General features: G+C 42.1%; 1 protein-coding gene across 1 annotated transcript in view; it reads left to right on the plus strand.

Annotated features, from left to right (window-relative positions):
- LPCAT2 (lysophosphatidylcholine acyltransferase 2) overlaps nt 1-10,750 on the plus strand; it is a 54,856-nt gene extending 44,106 nt beyond the window's left edge. The window contains exons 12-14 of the mRNA XM_033128649.1: nt 3,134-3,232; nt 6,822-6,957; nt 10,422-10,750. Coding sequence (XP_032984540.1) covers nt 3,134-3,232; nt 6,822-6,957; nt 10,422-10,606 — 420 coding nt within the window. The 3' untranslated portion in view covers nt 10,607-10,750. The remainder of the gene's footprint in view (nt 1-3,133; nt 3,233-6,821; nt 6,958-10,421) is intronic.
- Nucleotides 10,751-11,121: the final 371 nt, after the last annotated feature.

Consider the following 11,121-nt stretch of genomic DNA (forward strand, 5'->3'; position numbering starts at 1 on the left):
TTTATGTAAGCATTTTCAAATTATTTTGAAGGCGTTGACTAGCTAATTTGTAGGGATGGTGTCATATCGATTATAACACAACCAAAAGAAAACAGTCCCTGTCCTTGGGAGTCTACCACCTCAATATGTGTTCAGAACCATATCCTTAAATGTTGGCAGACATAAAAAGTAGTAAAAGCATCTGATGCTGTAGGAATAAAAATGTTGAATAAATCCAACGGTGAGAAATCTTAGGGAACTGACAGCTGGGAATCAGACACAGGAAACTCACCATTTATTCCTTCTGGAATTTTAAATGGACCAAGTGGCCTGGACCTTCCTGCTGGTCTTAGAAGCCAGGGGAGGGTGACCGTGGGGATGGAAAGGCACTGGGGTGCTGTGAGCCCTCAGTGAGCCCAGCCCTCAACTTCCGTGCTTTTCTCATCCTGCTGACCGCCAGGGAAGGGATGGGGCCCACTGTCTAGAGTTTCGGTGAGGCTTAGTCACTCTTTTTTTTTTTTTTCTTTTTTTTCAGTGACTCAATGTAACTCCTTGGTTCTAACTCTGGGCTGTCCTGGCCTCCAGATTAGCACAGATTAAGGAGGGATCAGGCCCCCTTTCAGAAAGCTGGTCTCCTCCTTTGAAACGTGGCCCTGAATTATCTTCAAGTATAGACTTTTTTTTTTAATTCACAATTCTTCCTGAGAAGTTGGATAGGTTTTTAAAGGAAAGAACAAGACATTTGGGGAATAATTTTTATCGTGGAACCTATTTGCAATTGAAAACTTAAAGGAGTGTATTTTGCTGTCTTCTTTTTTTCTTCTCTGTTTTTGAATAATATATTTTATCAACCTACTTGCCTTAATTTGAATGACTGAGAGTCAGATTACCTAAATTTCAATTGTAGTTATGATAGTACTGAGTTGTAGGACCACAAGTAAAACATCTGTCTGGTTTTTTATTAGTAAAAATGAAGAAGTTGAATAGATGATTTCTAAGACTTTTTTTTTTTCAGTTCTAAGTTTTATTCTCAATTTGGAACCTTAACAATATATTATTTTATTAATCCAACCATAAAATCTTTCAGAATAATTTCCATGCCGGTGTTTTCCCCTTCACATCCCTAGTATGAAAACTACATATAATTTCTCATGTGATTGATTATCAAGGGTCTGCGTTCTTTTGTCAGTCAAGAACACTCATACATAAGACTGTTAATGAAAATCAGGGATCCATAGATTACCTTATATTTTGAATAGTGGTAATATTAAGGGTCCATTGCATTTCTATTTCTCCATCTGAAAAAAATGAGTTATAATGCTCGACCTGTGTCATACATAGAGTTTGGTAGCATAGATAAAAATTGGATGCCTCACAGTAAACATACAACATAAATTCAATCTGATTGTATTTTCAGTGCCCATAGATCATTCTTGTATCTGTTCTTCAGAACTTCTAGTCAAGATTTCCATGTTGCTTCATGGAGGAAGCCGATTGCCCAAGAAATTTACCTAAATTGAGCGATATATTCACGGTTCAGTGAGCTGTCCCACCTCTAAGATGAATGGACAACAGCCCTCCTTAGTGCTTAAGAAAATTAAATGGTGGCGGCCCAAGGAAATTATGTCCCTTAAAACACTACTTTCTCTGAAACTTCTGGGATGATGAAAATGTAGATATTGATTGTGGTGTATACATTTGTCAAAACACATCAAACTCTACGCTGAAAAATAGATGCTTTTTGTTGAAAGTCAATGGTACGTCAAAAAAGTAGATCCAGGAAAAGGAAGAAAACAGCTCTCTTATAGGTGACCAGACAAAAATGGAAGTCAGATGACCTGAGTTTTTGCCTTAGCAATAAACCCTGTTACTTTAGGGAAATCTTGAAACCTCTTTTGTTTCTGCCTTCTCCGATGGGAAAGTGAAATTAAATTATTGATCTTTTTAGTTCCCACTCTGCAGGAAGATAAAGTAGTATGGTGAAAGTGATGCGTGACCTTTCGAGTCTTGGTTGCTTTGAGACGCTAATAAAAGCTACAAAATTTTTCCCTATTAAAATGTACTACACACAAAAAAATGCACACAATTTCAGCAACTTCCCAGTCTCCTCTTTCCCCGGGCTCACCCACAAAACCCCAGTGAAGCATGCTTGCATTCGTGTTTTAAGTGAACCCAAAGCAGTACGTAAGGATAAATAAGAAAACGCATTTTTAGCACTTACCTATGTGTGCAAGGCAGTCGGAAAAACAGCCACAGCAAGAAAGCAATCCTTGCCCTGAAGGAACTCTTGATGGTTGAAATGTAGACACTTCCTCAGAGTAAAAGATTACGCTCTTATTGATGCCAAACATTTGTTAATCTAGCAAGTACTACGCCAGCTTTGTTGCTACTAGTTCATAGTTTATCTGGGACTTCATCACTTGAAGATTTTTGTGCCAAACTGATGCTAACACCTGGGATTGTAGTCAAAGTGCTGTTTACATTTCTCTTTCTCCCTCCTCCTCCTCTCTTTCTCCTTCTCCACTTTTCTCTTCCACTCCCCATCTCATTTTTAATTTCTCCTCTTCCCCTCCTTTCCTTCCTTTTAGTTCTGTCCGTCTTAGCTCTTGCTTCCGTCCTCCCTCCCTCTCTGCTTTGCCTCTCTCTCCCTTTCTTCCTCCTTTTCTTAAGCTTTCTCTTCTTTCTCCCCATTTCTTCCTCTCAGTGTGTCTGTTAGGTGAGTAGTTAATGTGTAGGGAAAACTCTGCATTCAGCCAGCCGGGGTTAGAATTATCCACCCCTTCTCTTACAGTGTCATCACGAAATACCTCCTGAGGTGATGGAAGTCCTAGATCCTGCCTCCCAGAGGGGCTCCCCACAAGGCCTGAGCTCAAGGACCCACTGGGTGCCATAGAGCCACTGTCATGGAGCCTCAGTGAGGCAATGTTTACATTGATTGCTAAACAGAAATATAGTTTTCTTCCTTCTGAACTGGAAATGAGTGAGCCACCTGCCTGCTGTCCCATATCCAACCGGCTCGACTCAGGATGATGCTGAGCTGCGTGACATACCTGAATCCCCCGCAACTGCACCCCCACCCATCCCTGCTCCGGGGTGTGATTGACAGCAGTTCAGCTGGTGGCGCTGCTCACTGATGTCTCCCGTCCTTTCACAGAACCACGATGGCAGCATCGACTTCCGAGAGTATGTGATCGGCCTGGCTGTCTTGTGTAATCCTGCCAACACTGAGGACATCATCCAAGTGGCATTTAAGGTACTGTCAGCCCCACTGAAAGCATCTTGGTCTGCCTCCCCAACAAGTGTTGACTCTAACTGTGTTATTTGAGAAATCAGTCAATCTATTACATGAGTTTGTAGATCTGCCATGACGGGTACACGAGGGTAATGGGATTAAGACAATTTCTACTGAGAAGAAAGAAAACACAAGCATCAGTTTAAGCAAAACAGTGTCTTTGGAAGCAGCCCAGGTAGCGGCGTCAAGACTCAAGAGCAGGTGATTGCGCAAATTAGCTTAAAAAATTATCTCTTTTCAGCCTCCCTATGTTGAAGCCCCAAAGTGAGGTTTATAAATAAACACCTGTCACCAGTCCTGATTCATCACGTGGAAAGTTCTGATCTGTCCTGATTCTCTCACTTTGTATGTCCGAGATATTGTAGTGGTATTTTCCTAAAGGAGTTTTATTTTGTGGTGGAGGTGTCAGGTGAACTCCATCACAAATGTCCCAAGTTTCCACCCTGCGTGTTTTCCAGTAGTAGCACATATATCCTCACAGCAGTATTGGGCGACAGTATTGGGGACCATGGCCTCGGTCCCCAGCAGAACTTGTTGGAGATTTTAATTATGAGGACTCCAATTCCGTTTATCACTTACCTGAGCCAAAAAGGAGGGAAGAATACATTCCCAATTCCCAGCGTGTGTTTTGGCTCTTCTGAGATGAAAGGTGCTTCGTGTAGTTAGTATTTAAATGGGATGCCCCCTTCGGAGTCCTAATCTTGTGTGGTCTGCTCTACAGTAAAACGAAAACTCAGTCTCCCTGCTTGTCTCACCAAGCCGTGGGTGCTGATCTTACCACTCGGCCACACGGCGGTCCCCTGGCTTCTGTCACCAGGACAGCTGGAGGACCGTCTCTATTCCTGTTGCCCACTCTCATTTCTTCCTGATTCTCTCTGAGAAGAATATCCTGTTGTGACCCCAATAAGTTTTTTTCCCCCCCTTCTATTATCTAGAGTGACTCTGTTCCTCCCAGAGCCCTTTCTGACGTCTTGGAGGCCATCAGGGATAGACCTAGGAATGTCCGTGTGCTCTGTCATTCCCACAGCAGTCCCCACGTGTACTTTTGATGTCAGATTGGTTTAAGGCGAGTTAACTGCGAGACCTGTAAAGAAACTACATGCTGATGCATCGCAGATGGTCAGACGGCCAGTGCCGGGACTTCTCCAAGTTTAAAACTTTTGGCTTTTACAGACTTGTTCATCCCCAGACCTAAAATTATACACGCAGCTAACTTACCCGATCCAGATATTTCTGTTTTGGGATTGTGCGTGTAATTATAAGTTTAGTTGGGCAAACCTTCACTTTTGGTTTACCAACGAAAGACCTGATAGAATGTTTAATCACAGTAATTACTGTTTTTAGAGAAGTCTTGAGATTTTATCTAGCCTAGACCTTGGTTTGGGGCATGGGGGCGAGGAAAGGAGGACCTGAAACTATAATTAGCTCTTTTTTCAGTAAGACGAGGGTCATGCTTTATATTGGGTGTTTTGTAACCTTCTCGGCTGTGTTTACTGTGCTTGAAACTATTTCGGCATACTTCATATGTAGGATCCACTCACGTCCTTTTATCTGGGTAGCACTTCACCGTTCACTTGCCAGCTTTGATCTCATTTCGTCATCACAGTGACCTTGAGCGATTGTAACGAGAGGCATGGACTCCGGCTGAGGAATCGGTTGTAAGGATGGGGAGTGTCCTCACGGGACGACAGACCCGGCCGCTGCAGGGACGTCGCTACACTCTTCCTTGGTCACTTGAGCGAGAATGAGCAAAGTCCAACTCTGTTCATCACTCCGATGGCAGGAGGGTCCAGATGGTCTTGGGCCGTGTGCTCGCTGGGGGGGACAGGGTGTTTTGAGTGTCTTCTGTGCAACGGGGGAAAGTTCACGCCCTCAACAGAAACTGGGGTGTTCAACTTTCCACCAGAGCCCAGAGCCTGAGATCCATCTTAGACCTGGGAACTTTGTAGCAGGGCGACTACTGGGAGTGATGAGTCATGGAGGGAAATTGAGGGGTTTTGTGAAGGGCGCAATGTGGGGTAGTTGTGACAAATGACAGATGATCAGGAAGTCAAAGTCCGCAGTACGGACATGTGCAGGGAACTCATACAGAAGTGAGAGCTGCCAAAGCACCAGATGTGCTTTGGTCGATGAGTTGGTGAGAATCGTTTAGGACTGGAAGACCTTGAAAGGAGCTTAGAACTTGTGTGTCTGTGTGTGGGCTGCGGCCGTGGGGCTGAATCTTGACAGTTAGCATTTGAAGCCCCAGGTCCATAAAGAGTCCTGAGGCCAAAGTTTGCGAAAACAAATGCTAATTCACTTTTCACTTTCCAACTATCTTAGCCTCAATTCAGGAGCTAAGTGGAAGAAAATGGATTAGAAGTCAGGGTTTTCTTAGCTGGGGGCAGTGAATCACAACTTCAAATTATATTTTTCTCCTCCCACCCTAATGGACAATTATAACACTACTCAATATTTGCTTGTTGTTCATTTCGTGATTACCACACCTTATCTAATGTCTGGGTGTTTTTTCTTCTGTTTTTGATCATATATTTGGTCAGAAGTAGATACCTTAACAGCAGGAACTCTAAATATTATCTGCCTGGATTTGGATCCCAGCTCTTACCAGTTGTGTGACTGTGGGAAAGTTACCTGACTTCCTGGTGCCTCAACTTTCTCACCTGTAAGATGGGACTGATGATAGCACCTACCTTACATAAAACTACTGTAAGGGTGAAATGAGTTAGAACATGTAAAGTGATTTGAATACTTTTGATCAGTGCCTGCACAGAACGAGTGCTTATATCATTAAAATTTTTTGATACCCGGGAGAGGATTGAATATGGGATATTAATTACCCATCAGTTATCCTGGTCTGCTGCTTGATGTAAAAATCCTTCCGTTCTATCAGCACCGACCTCTACTTGATATACAAGTCCTGTCTTTGCTTCCTTATAAATTCTGGCCTGTCCTGGCCTTCCTGCTTCTCCACTCCAGACTCTTAATTGGTTTTCCTGTCTCTAGTCTTCTCAACCTTCTGTCCCCGGTCCGTCGTCCATTCTGCCTCACAGAGCTCAGTGAGTTCACGTAGATCACAACACACTCCCTCCCATCACGGCCCTACAGGGTTAGGGGAGGTATTGTGTATCCATCGTGCTCTGATTCCTTTGTCCCTCTTAGCTCCTGACTTGAACCCCCGGCAATCACCTGCCAGTCCTCATAAATTCCAGGAAGATCTCTTCAGGTTCTAAAACCCAATTCAAATGTCCACTGCCCTGTCCAGCCTTCCATGCCCTCTTTGGGTAGGACTCATCTTGTTCTCCTCCATAGGACTCCCTGGTCCCTTTGTGCTTACATGGCTGTCGTAGCCCCTCCTATAATCCTGTCTCTTTTCACCACTAACCCGGAGGGGTTGCAAGGGCAGCAAAGCCCATGCTTTCTTCATGTACGTACCCCTAGCCCTGGCACAGTGACTGTCTGAATTATTAGAGAGGTTATTTTCCAAGACTATTCCGTACCACTATTGCTCTGAGGGAGCTAATTCTTACGTTTTCCTTTCTATTCCCTGCAGCTCTTTGATGTCGATGAGGATGGCTACATATCCGAGCAGGAGTTTTCTACCATTCTGCAGGCTGCCCTTGGAGTACCTGAGCTTGATGTTTCCGGTCTCTTCAAGGAAATAGCCCAGGGGGATTCCGTGTCCTTTGGTGAGTGAGCACTTGGCTTCCTCCTTCAGCTTCCAAGGAGGGCATCAGACTATAGATTGAGACTCTTACAGCGTGTCTTTGCCCTCTACTAATTATATTAACAATAGAAATAGTAGTAATCATGATGATGATGGTAGTAATAGTCGTGGTGGTGTAATGGGGGGAGCTAGTTATTGAGGGCTTCCCATATGCTAAGTGCTCTTCTAAACATTTCGTATACTTGGCTCATTTATTCTTTACAGCAAGCCAATTTAATCGGTACTTTGAATTATCCTTCTTTTACTGAGATGCAAGGAATTTCAGTAACTTGCGTAAGATCATCCAGCTGGAGAATGTCAGAGACAGGACTGTGTGGCTTTGCAGCCTGCACCATGGACCTCCACACCTTAGCTGCTCTCAGATCTCTCAGAGCTGCTGCCACTCCTCTCTCCTGTCACCGTGGCCAAGCAAAATGGAGCAAGTTAACCCACCGGGGTTGTAACCGCACTAGAAACCTGGGCTGAGATACCAACACTAATCGTGGTAGCTAAGCCACCGTTTGGTGCTGACAGTTAGCAGCTTAAGTAAGCTTTCACGTTAAATGTCTCGTGTCATGTTGATGGCACTCCTGTGACAGGGGGCCTATCGTGGAGGAAGACCTTATGGCCGCATGGAAGGCTCATCCATCAGTGACCGACCTTTCTCGCAATGGCTGAAGTCCACATATCAGAACAAGTCCCATAGGGCTGAAGGATGGTGCCTCAGTTTCCACAGATTTCACAATGCAGTTGTTGAGAAACACAGGGCAGCAGAGAGACCTAGGTGATTGATGCCCTGCCTTAGCTTTGATGTGGTCACAGATGGAGGTCGGCTTATCTTCCCTAATGGTCTCCCTTAGGCTGGAAGAGGCTTCCTCTGGAATATCTTTTTCCTTATGGTGTTCAAAGAGTTTGAGCTTATTAAGTTTTATGGGATGGGGGAATTAGATCACGTACTTCTCTTACTCTGTTTTTAATTACTGTCATTTTGGCTGCCCTTTATTCTATTTTAGGTAATTAAGTGCCTAGAGCACTTACTCTATTGAGTTCACTTAAGAAAGACAGGAAGATACAGAGGGAGGGAGAGAGGGAGAGAGGAAGAAGGGAAGGAGGGAAGGAGGGAAAGAAGGAAGGAAGGGAAAATGGAGAACTATATACTGAGATAACACTTACGACTCATAACCCCATGTGTACTAATTCTCCAACCATTTTTCTTTCTTAAGTAAGATTCTCTATTACTCTGAACTACCAAACTTTGCAAAGCTATTTGCAATAATTATGTCAATGGAAATAATACTAAAAATTATTTGTAGGGAATATTTTTGCCTGTCAATTTTAATAATTTTTTAGGGGAAATCTTTGTTTTTGGAGTTCAACTTTTTTTTTTCCATAATGTATAAAATAGATCCTTGTTTCCAATGTTATACAAATCTACTTTTTTTTTTTTTGCAGGAATGTTTGAGCTATTTAAGTATGACTTTATTAAAAAAGAGGTATTGAAGTGTATCATAAATATGACCATTTAAATTGTTTTCATTCTTGGTTTTCCATGAGCCAAATTAATGCCCAAATTCCACTTATAACCACTTCACAGCATTTCTTGTAGAAATGAATTACTCTTTAATGCCACTGATATCCCCAAAGAGGACAGAGCACAAATCTTGAAATTAAAGCTTTTGTTTTCAGTAGATCAACCCTTCTGCTCACTTATCCTAGAAGGCACTTAAGTCCTCAGTGTTGCTCCATAGCTGAAACAGACTTATGCAGATGAACCTTTATTTGGGGTGTTAAGAAAACAATTCGTAACTTGCCTGATTTGGAAATATACAGTTGTCTAGTAATGCAAAATTATGTTACAGTTGCAAAGATTTGGGCTCAGTCTGGTGATTTTCCCATCACTAAGACCTGTTTTTATCTTCAAGTGTTTTAGGTAGTCTGATGCGCAATGACTCTTTGGTTAACAGGATTTTAAGAAAATAAATGGCTAGAAATAGGATATTCGGTTAAAATCCTTTTATTATAGACCCAAATAGCAAGCTGATTCAAAGGCCAGGCTCCCTTTGCTCTATAGGTCAGTAAGTTTTCTCTACCTAAACAGAAGAGGATAGAGCAGGGGCGTCCAAACTTTTTTCAACGTTTTTCACCAAGGGCCATATGCGGTAAGATACACAAACAGCCGGGCCACTCACTCGAGGTGAAGTACGTATTGCCTCACCTGGTTTATTTAAGTAAACTAAATATATTTTTGGAATTTGCTGCGGGCCAATAAAAAATGGATTGCGGGCCGCACTTGGCCCGCGGGCCGCAGTTTGGACGCCCCTGGGAGTGAGGAAGTTTTCTAATTGAGGGTAGCATCACGTTTCAGCATTTAAGGGTTATTGGAGCCTTGCAGTTCAAACTCCGATGGTTAACTTAGTAAGCCCTCTGTACCTCTACCTCAGTTCCTAAGCCTAAGACACCTGAGATAAAAAGAGGTCCGCTACTCAGAGGTTTTGTGATATGATTATTATATATTATATACTCTACTGGTCTTTATGGATGGTAAGTCAGTGCTCGGCTTTTCAACACTAGCTATTTCTATACCAGAATTAAGGGTTACAATAGTTTTAAAACCCAGTAATGAAAAGTCCTGGGTAATTGAATTTTTAAAACTTTTTTTTTATTACTATTACAAAAAAGTAACAAAGATACAGAAAACTGAATAAGATCTAAACAGGGGGCATAATGAAGTCTTGTATAGTGAACACTTATGTCACTACTGCTTCAAGCCAAGATATCGAGCTTTTCAAGAACTCTGGGTAACGCCTGGGGGCCTCTTCCCAGCTCTAACCCCTTCCTCTCCCTCACAGAAGGGGGACGCTGACCTGACCCAGAAAAGAGTCTCTATCCGGCTTCCCCTTAGCCTTTCACCACAAAAGGAGGCATCTTTACTTGTTATATTTTAGTTTTGCCTACGTTTTTGAAATCAGTATCATACACTCATACAGTAGGTGTGCTTTTTGTATCTGGCTTTTTTTCATTCAGCCTTATGGCTTTAAGATCCATTTGCATTGTGACAGCACAGCTATTGCCGTATAGCGTTATGTGCCATGAATATGCCATGGTTTATTTATCCATTTCTACTGCTGACACACGTGAGCTGTTGCCATTTTTTACTTAGGGGTAATATTGGCATGAACGTTCTCATACATGTCTCCCACAATACAATATGCGCAAATTTCTCCAGGTTATACACTTTGGAACAGAATTAGTGGGTCACAGAACATGCGTATCTTCAACTTGGCTAGATCATGGAAAAACTTTCTTCCAAAGTCGTCGTATAAATTTATGAGGGTTGAGTAATAGCATTTGCAATCATTATATTATTAAAGTCATATGTTACTCTGTCTCATTGCCAAAAGAAGATTCAACTCAATTGACTGGATTTTGTTTTGTCTCTTCTTCTAGAGGAATTTAGAAGTTTTGCCCTAAAGCATCCAGAATATGCTAAGATATTTACGACATACTTAGACCTCCAGACGTGCTATGTGTTTTCATTGCCAGAAAAAAGCCAGCCCCCTCCCTCCGTTGCAAGTAATAAAGTCAGTCCTGAAAATTGTGATGAGAGTACCTCAGACAAAAAAGATGACTGAAAGTGTGTATTCCCAGTAAGGAAAGCACAGTGGCCTTTACTTGAAATTGTAAAGTCACTTATCCATAGTATTGTAAGTATGATGACTGAGTAATGACGATGTTGAAAATGGAAAGCTTTTTAGTAAATGTGATAGGTTTTATTAAGATGCTTTCATTCACATGTGTATAGCGAGTAATATTTTTTCTTTCCTGTTACATTTGTGCTGAACTGATTGGTTTACAGATGGTAAATGTTTTTATGGGTTTTCCCGTTTAATTTGCATACCCAAATGAATGCAATAGTCTCATTTACTTCCTGGTAAGCATTAATCAATACTGTAGAGTTTAAAAAATGCAAACACTCTTTAATCTACTTTCCTCTAAGGAAATAAAGTAATAGTGCGTTATCTCTAGTGCCTTTCTATTCTGGAAATAAGAATGAAGAGCCTGAGGAATGAGGCATAATTTTACACCTTTAATGTCACAGATTCATTTTTTCCATTTAAATTTCAGTTTCTTGACTATGGATGGGTTG

The sequence above is a fragment of the Rhinolophus ferrumequinum genome, chromosome 15 (assembly GCF_004115265.2).
Source record: "Rhinolophus ferrumequinum isolate MPI-CBG mRhiFer1 chromosome 15, mRhiFer1_v1.p, whole genome shotgun sequence".
Taxonomy (NCBI): Eukaryota; Metazoa; Chordata; class Mammalia; order Chiroptera; family Rhinolophidae; genus Rhinolophus; species Rhinolophus ferrumequinum.